The 16,427-nt window shown below is 44.8% G+C and overlaps 1 protein-coding gene across 1 annotated transcript; it reads right to left on the reverse strand.

The window, feature by feature from the left end:
• Nucleotides 1-10,600: 10,600 nt before the first annotated feature.
• On the reverse strand, nucleotides 10,601-11,429 carry LOC145406089 (uncharacterized). Its single transcript, XM_080277281.1, has one exon. It carries the CDS (start codon nucleotides 11,390-11,392, stop codon nucleotides 10,997-10,999), a length of 396 nt encoding a protein of 131 aa, XP_080133407.1. The 5' UTR covers nucleotides 11,393-11,429; the 3' UTR covers nucleotides 10,601-10,996.
• Nucleotides 11,430-16,427: the final 4,998 nt, after the last annotated feature.

The following is a 16,427-nucleotide window of genomic DNA, read 5'->3' on the forward strand; positions in this document are numbered from 1 at the left end:
AAACACAGGTGAAAATATAAACAGGAAGACAGGTGACCGGATATCAATCAAACTCACAGCAGAATCATAAAAATCCTTCTAATAAATCCTTCTCTTCCTTCCAGGCTACCCCATTATGGAGGAAGGAGAGAGGGATTGAGGAAGGGGACCTAGCTGAGCCCTTTAGACTGATAAAAATCTTGGCTCGACTTCCGCCCCATTTTGAGACGTGAATCAGAGGAGAATGTGAGTGTTATCTGTAGGGTATCTGTCCCCCTTTATCTTCGCCCATCTGCTTATCTGGTCCCTGAGATCTGTGCTGTATTTACCCTTTTGGTCTCTCTCTCTCTCTCTCTCTCTCTCTCTCTCTCTCTCTCTCTCTCTCTCTCTCTCTCTCTCTCCTTTCTTTCTTCGCATTTTCCTTTTTTCCTTGAAGATTACTGTCATTTTTTCCCTTTTATCTCTTCCTTTCTATTTTACTTGAATTCATATGTCTCTTTCTCTTCTCTCTCTCCCGCTCCTTCCATCCTTCCATCCCTCCTTCCGTCCCTCTTTATCTTCTGTTCTACCTGTGCTTCCTTGGAGATCATTGTTCAGGTCTATTTCCTTCCTCCTTACCCCTTCATATCTTATCTCTGTCTATCTGCCTTATCTACGACATATTCTCTGCTTCCCTTCTTACCCCCTTCTGTGCTTTTCGTGTCAGAGTTTCAAGTTTTGGTGATCCTTCTTACTTTTTCCTGCCAGTATTAACAGAAGGATTGGTTTGGAGGGGGGAAGTGGTAGAAGCAGTGTCTTCTATCGTTATCTTCTTCTGTTGGATCTGAGAGGGAAAATATATGGTGGAAATGTGAGTGAGTTTGAGGTTAATGAATATAAAACAACGTGGAAACTGTGAAGGTGGTTTGGTAAGGTGAGTGAATGATGTTGGGATGGGATTCGGTCCATACACTTATAACCGTGGTGTTGAAGAAGTGTGTGTGTGTGTGTGTGTGTGTGTGTGTGTGTGTGTGTGTGTGTGTGTGTGTGTGTGTGTGTGTGTGTGTGTTCCATTTACTCACAGCAGAAAATCAAAATCATCCCAGGTTCTGTCTTTCCTCTTTCGGATCTCTCCTCCCCCCACCACATGCAAATAATACCCCTCCCCCTTCCCCCCTCCCCCCCGACCTGGATTAGCATAAACTATCGCCGGCAATTTTCCACCAGGGCTATTTATTTCCCTCCTAGATCTCTGAGGCGTCTCCTTGGTCGTCATCCATCCCTTGTCTTTCACGTATCTCCTCTTGTCTCCATCATTAGAGAGAGAGAGAAAGAGAGAGAGAGAGAGAGAGAGAGAGAGAGAGAGAGAGAGAGGGGAGGGTTAAAGACAGAATGGGGGATAGTGAATATGTGTGAGTGATTAGGTGTGAGAGGTAATTAGAAAGAGAAAGAGAGAGAGAGAGAGAGAGAGAGAGAGTAAAAAGAAGATTCCAAAGACAGAAGGGAGGTAGTGACTGAGTGAGGGAGGGAAGAAGAAAGGTAAGGAAGATTTCAAAGACAAAAGGGAGGGAGATAGTGAGCGAGGGAGTGAGGGAGGAAGGAAGGAAGAGAGAGAGAGAGAGAGAGACAGACAGAGGGAGGGAGGGGGGGGTAGAAGGGATAAAGGGTTGGGAGCCCAAAGACAAAAGACCGGCATCACGGAGCAGTACAAAGGCGATGTGTTAATCCAGACCGTCTCAGGCCAAGCGAGACCCTCCTTTCATCCCTACTCAGCGACGACCCCCCCTCCCTTCCCACGATACAGCATCCTTCCACATACCCTCTCTTCTTCTTCGCCTTCCTCATCATTTTTGTCTTCCTCTTTCATCCCTGTGCAGTGACAAACCCGCTTCCTAACAACACCCTCATACATCTGTTTACCCAATGGTGTATACATTTTCCTTCACATAGCTCTTGGTCTGCCTCTTCTTCTTCCCCTTCCCACCTTCCTGTTCCTCTGTCATGTTCTTCCTTTATCACTTTTCATTTCGGTTTGTCTTCATTCTTTCCATCATTTTCTTTTCAAGCATATATCCCATCTTGTTCTCAGCCTACCTCTTCTTCTCCTTCCTCCTTCTTCCCCACTCAGTAACGATCCCCATTCCCACAGCACAACACACTTCCACATATACCCTATCAACAGTTCGTTCCCTTTAACTGGGTGCAGATTTTCGTCCTTTTGAAGTCTATTTCCCGTAACTCAATGGCAGAATAAGGCAATACTACAATCATGCATCCTTTTTTTACAGCACTGCTTCGTGACTAGCATCATATTTTAGTATCAGTGCCATATTGTAGTTCAGTATTTAAGATGTATCGGCGGCAGTTTTACGCCTGGTTGAAGTGAACAGGGTATAGTTCTTGGTCTTCCTCTTCTGCCCTTTTATCTCACACATATACTCTCTCTTTGGGTCTTTGCCAGTTTCTTCGTCATTCCCATCCTCTCCTTATCCACACACCTGACTCCCTCACACACCTGACTCTCCTTCACACACCTGACTCCATCTGACCAATCCCACGACAAGGTTACTCTCTTCTTACCACATGTGCCAGCTTCTTCATCATCCCCATCCTCACTCTAGCCACACACCTGACTCTCCTTCACACACCTGACTCTCCTTCACACACCTGACTCTCTCTTATTCACCTGACTCTCTCACCCACCTGACTCCAGGTGACCCAACCCACGACAAGGTTACACTCTTTTTACCAGATCTTTCCCTCATTTCTATTCCCAGTCATACCACCGACCAACCTTGCCTCACCTGGGCATTGTTAACTCGGAGGTGTGGTGTTGCGTTGTGTTGCGGGGGTGTTACGGCAGAGAATGGCGGGGGAGGAGGGAAAGGGGGAAGGGGGAAGGGAGGAGAAGGAAGATGGTTGAGGGAGGAAGAGGCGTGGGGGAGGGGAAGGGAGGAAAAGGAAGATGGTTGAGGGAGGAAGAGACGTGGGGGAGGGGAATGAAGGGGAAAGGAGGGGAAGGAAAATGGTTGAGGGAGAAAGAGACGTGGGGGAGGGGAAGGGAGAAGCAGGGGAGGGGAGGGGAGATGGAAAAGATTGTATAAAAAAGCTAAGTATGGTAAAGGAGTGTTAAGGAGATACGAGAATAAGACAAGGATAGTGTTACCATCGTAGAAAAGAGTCTTAATATGACATACGGGTACAAGTTTACATCCAGTTCACATCTAGGCAGCAGTACTACGGGGTTTATTTTGATGCTGCTTCTCTCTCTCTCTCTCTCTCTCTCTCTCTCTCTCTCTCTCTCTCTCTCTCTCTCTCTCTCTCTCTCTCTCTCTCCAGGATCATTACTTACTGTCCTGTAGAGATCTCTGTACAGGTCTTGTGGCAGAAATTCCATATACTGTAATTTACCTGCATAGGATCCTTACTTACTGTCCTGCCCAGATCTCACTGCAGGTTTTATGGCAGAAATTTAATATAGTTTCATAGGATTTTTATTTACAGTCCTGTTGAAGTCTCTGTACTAGTCTTACGGCGGAAATTGCAGGTCTATATAGAGATTCATTCATTCATTGCCAGACGCCCTGTATCCCAAACGGGGTGGCCAAGGCTTAGAGTTAATTGTTTTACAGGGAGGGGCACTAATCCTCCACCAACCCCACTTGACACGCATTTGTCTATTTGTCTCCATAATCATGCTATATACAATGCTAGAATAATCTGAACATTCTTTCCTTTCAGTGATAAAGTAACGTTATTATAATTTTTCTGTTGGCGCATCGTTCTTCCGTCATTTTCATGTGCAGTAGTAGTAGTTGCATTATTATTATTATTATTATTATTATTATTATTATTATTATTATTAGTCGTAGTAGTAGCAGTAGCAGTAGCTCGACAAATAGCAGCTCGGTGACGTCATGATGAAGAAATTCGCCTTTCCATTTCCCTCCCTCCAAAACCTCTCTCCCCATTTCCCTCTCCAATCCCTCACTCCCCTCTTCCCTCCCTTCAAACCCTCTCCCCCCATTTCCCTCTCCAATCTCTCTCTCTATTTTTCCCTCCCTCCAGACCCTCTCCCTCCATGTCCCTCCCTCCTGGGCCGACCACCACACCTTACACCTCCTCATTGTCCCCGGGAATAAAAGACGCTATTGTTTTATTAATGGCGGAGTCTGGGCAGGGATGGGGACGGGTGAACACCGGGATTACACCTGGGGATTACACCTCCGGATTAGCAATGGCATATGGTTCCTCGTTTAATCCCCAGCCGCAGGACGCTATGGCTACTGAGCTGATCTTTTCCCCGGAGACATGATAGGTGACCGCGATGGTGATGGGAAGGTGTAGTGGTGATGGAGGATTTATTTTACATTTCACTGGTTAAAATATTATGTTTGTAGCTGAAGAGTAATTATTTTTATCTGGGGGGAGGGATGTGGGGGAAGGTGGGGGTTTGCTGAAGTGTTTTGTTGAGGAAGGATGACAGGGGGTAGAAAAGAAAAAGAGGAAGCGAGAGGGAATAAAGTAAAGGAAGAGTAGAGAAGGAAAGGAGAGAATGGGAGAGAAGAAAGGGAAGAACAGAGAAGGAAAAAGGGAGAGGCAGAGACAACGAAGGAAAAAAGGGAGAGAAGCAGAGGATGAATGAGGGGAGGAAGAACATAAGAAGAGAGAACATCTGCAGTAGGCAGGTATAGGCAAGGAAGGAGGGAAGGAAAAGGGTTGAAATCCTTAGCACGCTCCAAAGGAACTCCCTCAAGGAATTTAGGGATTTAAGGCAAAAAGATGTCGTTGGATTTACGGTGTCCCCTGGGTATGGTGGTTTGAGAGAGAGAGAGAGAGAGAGAGGGGGGGGGGGATGACATGCCTTAGATTGACTTGTCCTATATTTGGGTGACACGTGCTATTCTGAGATGGCACGTGCTGTTTCGCGATAACACGTGGTATTCCAAGATGACACGTGTTATATCGAGATGACATGTGCTCCATACCTACGTACTACGCATATATAGCGGTTTTGTCCATTCCTCCTACGCCTGACGATTTTATTCCGTTTAAAAAAAAGACCTTCCATTGGACTAATGAAAATATCTATGTTTCTCGCCTCCAGATCGAAAAGTCACCCCGAAGCTGAATAAAATCGTCTGGAGTTAGCAATAATAAATAAATAATAAATGTATGAATGAATAAATAAATAAAGACGTCATCGTGTTGAAGGGATGAAGATGACACGTGCCTTATTCAGGTAACACGTGCTATTCTGCGATGACACGTGTTTGTCAAAGAGGAGACGTGAGTAGTTAAAAGGATATTCACTATAATCACCTGGCACGTGCAGAAGGGTCAGCACGCGCGTTAATTACCTGGCACTCGCAAAGAGGCGACACGTGCGTTAATTTGAAAAGTGGTATGTCGCCTGCCACGTGTAGGGGTGGTGATGCATATGGTCTCAACATCTGTATGCACGTGTGTTAGAGAGAGAGAGAGAGAGAGAGAGAGACGCTGGCACTTATTACCTGGCACGTGCAAAGGGTCTTCACGCGCGATAATTGAAGGCTAGCACTCCTACCACGTGCTGGGGGAAGAGCTACACGTGACTTAACACCTGTACATCCCTGAGCGCACGTGTGTTAGACAGGTGTTTGAAATGTGTAGAATTTTGATACTGTAAATAAAAACAGGAAAAATAAGCCAGTATAAAAATAAATAAGTAAGCATCAGTTGACAGAAATAAGTATACATGAAAATAAGGGAAATAAATCAATACACAGTTAAGGAAATAAACATTGATCGACAGAAATAAATCGGAGTGAAAGAAATAAAGGCAATATACAGATAAACCAGAAAATTATCACAGAAATACGTAAACATTGAAATCGGGGAAATGAAACAAAAATACAGACAGATAAATAAAAAAAATAAACATGAATGAAAAAGAGAAATTATATCAGTGCACGAATAGGTAAGTAAACGTCAATAAAGAATAATTATGATAGCTAAATAGACAGACAATTGTATAAACATCAGTAGGAATGGAGTGGAGAGGTATATGAGAGAGGGGGGTGTGAGTGGAGAGGTATATGAGAGAGGGGTGTGTGAGTGGAGAGGTATATGAGAGAGGGGTGTGTGAGTGGAGAGGTATATGAGAGAGGGGTGTGTGAGTGGAGAGGTATATGAGAGAGGGGGTGTAAGTGGAGAGGTATATGAGAGAGGGAGATGTGAGTGGAGAGGTATATGAGAGAGGGGGGGTGTAAGTGGAGAGGTATATGAGAGAGGGGTGTGTGGGTGGAGAGGTATATGAAAGAGGGGGGTGTGAGTGGAGAGGTATATGAGAGAGGGGTGTGTGAGTGGAGAGGTATATGAGAGAGGGGGGTGTGAGTGGAGAGGTATATGAGAGAGCGGTGTGTGTGTGGAGAGGTATATGAGAGAAGGGGGTGTGAGCTGGGAGCGAGGCAGTGAAATGGCGGGGGACAGGGCGACATGGAGGCGATTTGTTTATGGCCACCTCCTACGGGATTAAGGCGTCTGGCAATAGATAGATAGATAGATTAGCAGACAGAAATACGTATAAATATAGATAATGATTCTCTGCTTATTCTCCTTAATTACTCTATGCAAATTAACGCATGCAGATGAGACAGGGGCCGCCTACCCCGAGACGCCTTACAATAACACCTGCCTAATTTGCTTCACTAATAACTTGACCTCAGCCTGACCCTGTGTATGACCTCCAGGGGCGTAAGACACTGGACATGGCCGCCATTTTGTGTCCAGGATGGCAACAGAATTATTACTATGATTTTTTTCCCCCTTCTCTTCCTTGGTACTACTCGGCGATTTTGTTTAATTTTATAGATAGATAGATAGACAGATAGATAGATAGATAGGTGGAGAGAGAGAGAGAGAGAGAGAGAGAGAGAGAGAGAGAGAGAAAGAGAGAGAGAGAGATTTTTTATTCATCTGTCATATGAGCCTGGAAGAAATGAAAAAAAAAGACAGTGAGGATAGAAAAAAATATATATATTAAAAAGGAAAAGAGTGACGAAAGAAAGCGAGAAGAATCATCCTCAAAGGTCAAGGTGTTTATGAGAAAGGTCAGGTGAGGTGAAATCCCATGCATAACAAGTGAGAGGCTGAGATGTAATTAGCGAGTGTTTAGAAGTCGTGTGGTGGCTTAGGTATGAATAATTTATAGGTGAGAGAGAGAGAGAGAGAGAATAATCGTCTCCTTGTATTTCACTCCTACTTATTTTCCTCTCTTTATATCCCCTATCTCTTTTAGAACATAAGAACATAAGAAGAGAGGATAACTTCAGTAGGCCGGTTGGCCCATGCTAGGCAGCTCCTAGAAGAGTAACTGAACTACTAGAATGAGATAAGGATAGCAAAGAAAAAGGCTCTCCCCCGCCCTCCAAACCCTCCAGCCGAAGCCGGCAGGAAAAAGTCAGAAGGAACACCACGCAGTATAGAAAAACTGGCGTGGACATTTTATAGGTGAGTGTGAAAGGAGAATAGAGACTATCATAGTGTAACCTGAAAAGGAAAAAGAATGAATTAGTATTGGTTATAAGATTTTATTTCATTTTTTCTATATCCACCCCTTATTTGTCATATGCTTATCTAGCCTATGCTTGAAACTCTCAATGGAAGAGGCAGCAACTACTTTGCTAGTTGCCTATTCCATTCGTCTACTACTCTATTACTAAACCAAGTTCAATATATATCCTTATTGAAACGGAATTTTTCCAGTTTGAAACCATTACTTCTAGTTCTATCCTGTATGCTCACTTTAAGTACCTTCTTAATATCTCTCTTATTTATTTCCTTCATCCACTTTAACACCTCAGTTAAGTCTCCCCTTACTCTACGCCTCTCTAAAGAGTGCAAACTTAGTCGTTTTAGTCTGTCTTCATATGACAGGTTCCGAACATCATATGGGGTCGGGGAAATGTAGGGAGGGGGAGAAAGGAGAGGGGGGGGGAATTGGGCGTAGTCTGAAGAAGGCCGGGGAAAGGGTGGGTGAGATCTGAGTGCGTGATTAAGGCTTATTATCAACAGGAAGGTCAGACTTTGGACAAAAATATATGAGAAGAAAAGTCTCAAAATCTTGGATGGAAGAAAACACAGGGTGATCCGTAAATAGCGCTTGTAATAACTCACCTGGCAGTATCTTGTGTGTTGCGGAGGCGGCTCAGTCTGCTGGTGTGGGCGTGTGTGTGGCAGCGGGAGTAGAAAATGAATAAATGATACAGGGAAATGAATAAATGATGGAGGGTAGACACTGATAACACTGACTGAATGAATAAATGATGCAGGGTAGACACTGATAACACCGAAAGCCGTCTTCAAAACACACGAGAAATCCCCCGGTGGAGTGGAAGTGGAGCGCTATATGTGGACCACCCTGTATATAGGTGACATAGAGAGTATATCAAGGCATAACATGAGAATATAGCTAAGATGCCTTTCAAGTTACCTAGAATCTTAGCTCCCCTTCCTTGTTTGTCCATCTCTACCCTCCTTGCTCTCTCTCTCTCTCTCTCTCTCTCTCTCTCTCTCTCTCAGCTTCCCTTTCCCTCCCTCCCTTATTCTCAAATTCCTCTTTCCTTCCCTCTCTCCCTCCAGTCCCTCCCTTCCCACCACCCTTTCCCTCCTTCCCCCTCTCTCTCACCCTACCATCCCTCCTCCACCCCTCACCCTATCTCTCAGCAAAGTCCCATCCCTCACCTCTCCATAAACCCTAACTTTACCTCTTTACACAAACACCAACCAACATTTACCCACATCTCAGTCTTCATAAATTACTTATTAAACATATTTTTATCCTGATTGAACGAAAAAATTGTCCTAAAAAGTCTAGAAATAATTTAAAGTGAAGTAGCTTAGGGAAATTTTTGGAGTGAGGGTTAGGCCAGTCTGCCATAGGACGCGCGCGGTGAGTCAGGTAGGGGTGTATCGTGTCTGCATCCCATTTTCTTTCTCACTCCTACTTAGTCTCTGTTGTCTTTCTTTATCGCCTTTTTTCTCTTCACTGTCTTCCACTTCTGCTCTCTCACTTTCTTTATCGCCTTTTTTTCACTTCTACTCTCTCACTTTCTTCATCACCTTTTTCTTTTCACTGTCTTCCACGTCTGCTCTCTCTCTCTCTCTCTCTCTCTCTCTCTCTCTCTCTCTCTCTCTCTCTCTCTCTCTCTCTCTCTTTTTATCTCATTTTTCTCTCACTCTTCCTTCTTGATCTTTTCTTCTTTTTCCTTCGCTTCTTCTTTTTCACCTGGGAGTCGGTACAGGATATTTTTTTTATTGGCATTCTACTAAATCATGCTTATCGGTACCACTATTATTATTATTATTATTATTATCATTATTATTATTATTATTATTATTATCATATTTATATTTTTATATTTAGCATCATTTATATTTAGCATCATCATTATTATTATTATATTTAGCATCGTCATTATTATTGTTATTATTATTATTATTATTATTATTATTATTATTATTATTATTATTATTATTGTTATTATTATTATTATTATTAAACTCATATGAGAGAGAACCAGAAACGTTTGATAACATATATAGAAATAACTTAGTGTCAGAGAGTACATAGTTATTAACCTTCGACTATAACAGTTTGAGTATAAACTATTAAGACTGAGTAGAAATAGGAGAAAGATGCTGTAAGATTCATCCCTCGTCTCTTACTTGAATTCAGCTGTTATGTTTATGTTTGAGAAAAAACTGTTTATATTGGGTAGAAATGCTTTAGTTACTAAAAAAAAAAATAGCGGAGAAAAACATCAATTCTTATCGTATTAAAAATCATTCAGAGGAAGCAAGAATGGCATAGAGGGGGACATTACCAGACTGAATTGCGGGGTCCCTTCACCACGACGACGCGTTTAAGGTTAGTTTATTGATGCAACCTCCAGACGATGTTATTCACCTCAAGGAAAGCCTCTCATTTCTTTTCTTCTGAAGTTAGGTAGGCGTCAATATGGGGAGAAACGGTATAAAGAAGTGTCCAAAAGAAAAAAAAATGTATAAGTTTGATACTGTAACTGGAAAGGAAAAACAGAAAGAAAAACGAAAATTTAAGTTTGAAGCGTGGAGCCGAAAGAGGGGTAGTCGAGTGCAGGTGGTCAGTGTTTACATGTGGGCTGGTCGTCATGGCAACCTCTCCCTCCCTCCTTCTCCACCACGCTGCGTCTCGCCCCGCCCCTCCTTGGCTGCCTCGTCTCTGTCCTTCTCTTACTCGTAGCCTGTCCTGCCTAAGTTCTTTTGATCAGTACAAACTCATCTCATTGCTTTTTTACTTGCAGTCTCCGTTCTTCTTATTTAGTCTCTGTTCATATTATTGTTCATCTTGACTTATATATGCGCTAAATTCTTTAATATTTTTGCATTTGCTATATTTATCTGTTCATTGTCTTTTAGTACAAAAGTATTCATATTTCGTCTTTTTTAAGTCCTTCTATTGTAGTTGCTTCTCATCCAAGTTCTTAGTAGACATGAAATTATTACTATTATTATTATTCATTCTCAGTGGATATCCACGTACCAGCATCATATAATTAATTCTAACATACGTCAAAATAAGTGATATATTAAAACAGTAGGATTGAAGGAAAGAATAAAATCATGTAAATCATTTATTGAGGAAAAATAAATAATTCTTAAATGTAGTATCACAGAAGTAGACCAAATCCTGGCCTAGTATCACAGCGGACTGGATCATCCCTCCTCCCGAAGGACTTGCTACGACCCAGGGCGCGGACGACCTCTTGCAGAAGACTCCGGGCTATCACATAGGGTCGTGGGGGGCGGTAAGACACTTCCTCCTCCACGGGGTTGCCTCCTACGTCTGGCAGCCACACAGCGCCACCACCACCACCACGCTGACGGCGGCGGCGGGGAAGGGGCGGCTTGACGGCACAGAAGCGGCATAGTTGTGGCACTGGAGTATCACGGCAAAGCTGACCCCATCACAGGATCACACATCACAGAACAGCAACAAGGGTGAAGGGGAATTGCCTTACGCTTGAGTAGGAGTGGAGGCAGCAGGGCGTGGAGTCTCTGAAGAGGCCAGGATGTCCTTGCACAGTGTCCATGTCTCGTCGTCGTCCGTAGTCCAGAAGGTGCCGAACTGGACGTCGAGGGGAGGGGCAGCCACCATCAGGGACCCCTTCAGATTGAGGTTGAGGTCGAGTGCTGCTGGAGACGCCTGGATGATCTGGATGAATCGAGCTTCCAGGGCCTCATTGGCAATGTTGTCCTCGATCTCGGCCTCAAAGTCGACGCGGTAAACTGTTTTGTCTTGCTCCTTCTTCTTCTCCTTGGTGGAGCGCGTCTTCTTGATGAGATTCTTAATTGCCTTCTTGAGACTGTGGATGCTGAAGACGGAAGCCTTCTTGCTACTGATAACTGCCATGGTAGCGGTCGTACTGAGCGTGCGAATGGTGCGTTCAGCTCAGGAGTGAGTATGAGTCTGCTCTCAAGACACCGCTCTCGAGCCTTATATGCCCCAGCTTCCAGTGACGTCACGGGCACGAGATGCCTCGTGGCAGGTGTGTGCGCGACACGAGCTGCGCCGCGGGCAGGGAAACTCGCTGCTAGACACTGCGACATGGAGTAGCACAATTTCAGGAATCATTCATCGTGGTGACTTCAGCATGGGGAGCGAGTACAGCCAGGTCGTTTTCCATATTTAAATCCTTTTCATGTTATAGACTAAACCATCAGTAGTGTAGCATGAGGCTGAGTTAGAAGGCGTGTGCTGGGGTGAAGTTATCGCGCCTGGCAGCCACCCGAGGGCACCGTGAGAACGACGCTCAGATCCCTGTTCCCAGGACTCTGGAATTTGAACGCCATGTGTGGACCGAGGCGACGCTGCTCCCTCCCAACACCTGCCCCTTCTGGCGACCGATGCCTTCCACAATGTTTCAGGTTACTCGCCGGGTAGGAAGGAGCGCAGGCATTGAGCCCACGTGTTGAAATGGTGTTTATTATGAAGCAGAGATGTAGTTACGTCTTCTAGGTTTCATGGGAGGCTCCGTAGCATCTCCTCTTTAGCGATTTAGTTTACTTATGACCACAATGTTTATGATACAGGAGATGCTTTAGACTCATCTTGAATGTGTTTATTTTGAAGGCGCGTCCTAGGCTATCTTCTGGGTGGTATAGGACGCTTCTTAACACCTCTTCCTTAGCGACTTATCCTCTCTCTCTCTCTCTCTCTCTCTCTCTCTCTCTCTCTCTCTCTCTCGGCAGGCGGGATCCACGTGTCCTGAATGAGACAGCAAATATCTTTTTTTTTTTTTTTTTTTTTTTTAAGCCCGAGCCAATTAACATTTTAAAGGAAACAGCGAGTAACTTAAAATCTGAACGTGGAAAAAAAAGGAGAAATTGATGCCTGGGTTTAATTTTTTTCCCTCACAGACCATTAACGTTTTGCCCATGGTCGACCCCTCACCCCCCCTCTCTCTCTCTCTCTCTCTCTCTCTCTCTCTCTCTCTCTCTCCATGTATTATTTTCTTCAGCGATTTTAATAATGCAGATGTAAACACTTTTCTGTTGCCCTTTACACTCCTCTCTCCTCGTCCGTCTCTCCCTCTCTTCCATCTTCTCTCCCTCCCTTCCTCCTTCCTACCTTACTCCTCTCCCTTCTCTCCATCCTGCTCTCCATCCCCCTTCTGTTCATCTCCTTCCCACTCCTCCTTCACTTCCTCACTTTTCTTCTAACACGTAAGTAACTTCCAACTTTACTATCTTACTCTCCTTATGTGTATTCTCTTATCAGTGTTTTTAAGGACTGGGAATATTTTAACCCTTGTCATGCTTTTCCTTTCTCTCCCTTCCTCCATTCCCATCTCTCTTTTCTTTGCCCCTCCTTTCTTGTCTCCCCTTTTCTCTACTCTCCTTTCCTCCTTTCTTCTCTCCCTTTTCGTTGCTCATCCTCCCTTCTTTCCCTTCTCCCTGCTTTCCTTCCTCCTTTCTTCTGTCCCTTCTTCTCTGCCGTCCTTTCCTTCTTTCATCTTTCCTTTTTCTCTGTTCTTTCCCCCTTTATTCTCTCTCCTTTTTCTCTGTCTCTCCCACCCTCTCCTGTCTTCAGATAACCCTCTCATGGTCGGCACAGCTCTATTAATTTCCAGCTAAAGCCAGACGGTCGTATTCAGCCAAGACCCATAGGAACCTGATTGTTAAACATTGTACTGATAATTCCAACACACCATACCCTATTTTCCTCTCTCCCTCTCTCTTCCCTCCCTTTTCCTCCCTCCCACTCTCCTTCCTTCCCTTTTCCTCCCTCCCACTCTCCTTCCTTCCCTTTTCCTCCCTCCCACTCTCCTTCCTCCCCTTTTCCTCCTTCCCTCTCTCTTTCCTCACCTTTCCCTCCTTCCTTCTCTGCCTTCCATCCCTCCTGCCTCTCCCTTCCTTCGTCCCTTCCTCCCGCCCTGCTCCTCTTTCCCTTCCTGGCCCCCACCTTTCCAACCTCCCTCTCTCTCTTCCTCCCTCTCTCCCTCCCTTCCTCCCACGCTCCCTCCCTCTTTCTCCTCTTCCCTTACTGCCTCCCTCCCTCTCCTCAGACGCATCAATAACTCCTCTATTCTTTATCCTAATCCTTTTCATTCTTTCTTTTTCTTTTTTTACTGATCTGAGTTTTTTTAAGAGCAAAGGTTATACTGAAGGAAAGATACCAATTAAGACAGAGGAATATTTTGGTTATATTGGCTTACGAGTTCTCTTTTTTTGTGTTTTTATTTCTGATTCGTTTTTAAGATTGATAAAAAGATAGCCATAAGGGTACATTAGATAGTGGAAGGAAGGTGGTGATTTTAATAGTTAAGTTAAAAGGAATATGAATTACTGCTTGTGTGTGTGTGTGTGTGTGTGTGTGTGAGAGAGAGAGAGAGAGAGAGAGAGAGAGAGAGAGAGAGAATGTATGTATGTATATGTTTGTGAGTATATATATATATATGTGTGTGTGTGTGTGTGTGTGTGTGTGTGTGTGTGTGTGTGTGTGTGTGTGTGTGTGCTGTAATTGCAAGGTTGGTAGATGTAATTATGTACACTAATAACTACATAAGGTATGTTGGAGAGATGCTCATTTAGATTGTGGTTAATTAGGCTGGGATATATCAGGTTACCCATTCCCTTGCGTAGATTTAAGATGTTCTGTTTGCATCTCGAAGGTTATTGAAGACAGGGAGATACTTAAGGGCAGATGGAGTTTTTAAGATAACAGTACTACAGAAAGATACATATTACAGGAGCCTAGCGAAGGATAGAGGGGTGAAGGTGGAAAGGAAAGTGTGTGTGTGTGTGTGTGTGTGTGTGTATGTGTGTGTGTGTGTGTGTGTGTGTGTGTGTGTGTGTGTGTGTGTGTGTGTGATGCAAGAAAATTAACGCACACTGCAAAGGATAGTCAAAAGAGGAAGGATATATTAAATGACATCAGGGGTACAAAGGAGGGTTACAAAATACAGACATATACGGTAGGATGGATGTGTGGGATGGATGAAGGATTGGGGAGTATGAAAGGGGGGATGGAGGAGTGGGGAGTGGGAGCGGGTGGTGGTGGGAGAAGGGATGGAGAGGTGAGGAGTGGAAGGGGGGATGGAGGGTTGGGGAATGAGAGGGGGTGAAGAGGGGATAGATGGAGAGATGGGGTATGAGAGGGGACATGGGGAATGGAAGAAGGCATGGAGAGGTAGGAGTAAGAGGGGGGATGGAGGGATGGGGAGTGGGAAGGGGGAGGGAGTGGTGGGGAGTGGGAAGATGGGAGGGGGAGTGCTTGGGAGTGATACAGGGAAAATAAACGCTGGTAGAGATGTTTTGCGTCGCTTTCTGATGAGACCCAGATGCCGGTGGGGTGAGGGGAGGGAGAGGGGAAAGGGGAGAGAGGGGAAGCAAGGAGGATGGAGGCAGGGGTGAGGGGGGAGGAAGGGGAGGGGTGGGAACGAGAGATAAGGGGTTAAGGAAGAGAGAGGGAAAGTAAGAGTGAGATGGTGGGAATTGGATGGAGAGAGAGAGAGAGAGAGAGAGAGAGAGAGAGAGAGAGGGGGGAAAAAGAAAAGCATTTTATTCGTTCACTCTTCACAGACAATTATGATCTTACAAGTATAGATCAAGATAGGTGAGACGTTTCAAACTGAAGGGGTTAGCTCTAGTCTTCATTAACCACGTGAGATTAGTGGCGTCATCGTCCTGAAGGGGTTAAGGATAAAGACAAACACCTCCTGGACATACACCGATCATAGCGTAAAGGTGCATCAGTATTAGTATGAAAAGGTGTTTAGATGAAAGTAGTGAGTTTATCAGTGTTTTGGCAAATCTGTTACTGCCACCTTTTAACTGCTTTTTAATTTGGGTAATACGCTGTGAAAGCAAACTAATGTAAGTAGGTAAGTAGGCAGGTAGGTAGGTAGGTTGATAGGTAGATACGTAGGTAGGTAGATAGGCAGGTAGGTAGGCTGGTAGGCAGATAGGTAGGTTGATAGGTAGATATGTAGGTAGGTAGATAGGCAGGTAGGTAGGCTGGTAGGCAGATAGATAGGTAGGTTGGTTGGTAGGTAAACAAGCATACATTTAGCCATTTAGATTTTTTATGTATAGTTACTGAGGAGGGAAAGGGAGGTTTCTCTCTCTCTCTCTCTCTCTCTCTCTCTCTCTCTCTCTCTCTCGCGAACCGGACAAGTGAGGTCAGGTGGGTATTCATAACGAGTCTTAGACGGTTTCCCCCGATAAGCAAATCTCCTTATCAGTTAATTATTATCAGGAATAAAAAATATATATATGTGTTTATCAATTTATTATCCACACTGACCTTTTTGTGGAGTGATTGGTACCTGAATGAGTCAAGAGAGTCATTAAACAAGCTATATCAGTCGTAAGATAGTTTAGGAATACGATAACAGGTCAGGCCAGGTCACTCCATCTGCCCTTACTCAGGAATGCGGTGTGGGGGGAGAGGGATGGGGAGAGGGGCTGAAGGAGGGGGTGATGGAGTAAAAATGGGGCAGGGGATGGGGAACGGAGGGGGATGAGAGGGTGGGAGAGGGGCAAGGTGTGGGTAGAGGAGGTGGAAGGGAGGATAAGGGGAAAGGGAAAGGGGTGCAGAGGATGGGAATAAAGGGTGGTGAGGGGAAGGGAGAAGGGCAGGATGGGGTAAAGGCGAGGGGAAAGGGACGGAAATGAGGGGAAGGGGCAGGGGGTAAGAATGGTTAGGGAGGAGGGGGAATGGAGGGAGATGAGAGTGAAGGGGTAGGGAGTTAGATGGGGTGCTGGGGAGGGGAAAGGGAAGGGCAGGGACAGGGGCAGGGGAGGGAACAGAGCTAAAGCTGTTATTTTTCTGAGATTTATTTTTCTTAAGCCCATTCGTGGCTCTCTCTCTCTCTCTCTCTCTCTCTCTCTCTCTCTCTCTCTCTCTCTCTCTCTCTCTCTCTCTCTCTCTCTCTCTCTCTCTC

The sequence above is a fragment of the Coenobita brevimanus genome, chromosome 69 (assembly GCF_032717465.1).
Source record: "Coenobita brevimanus isolate Jiangsu-jjx chromosome 69, ASM3271746v2, whole genome shotgun sequence".
NCBI classification, from domain to species: Eukaryota; Metazoa; Arthropoda; class Malacostraca; order Decapoda; family Coenobitidae; genus Coenobita; species Coenobita brevimanus.

Excerpts from the sequence above, each read along its gene's own strand:
- LOC145406089 (XM_080277281.1), bottom strand. The coding sequence starts at position 11,392 with ATGGCAGTTATCAGTAGCAAGAAGGCTTCCGTCTTCAGCATCCACAGT.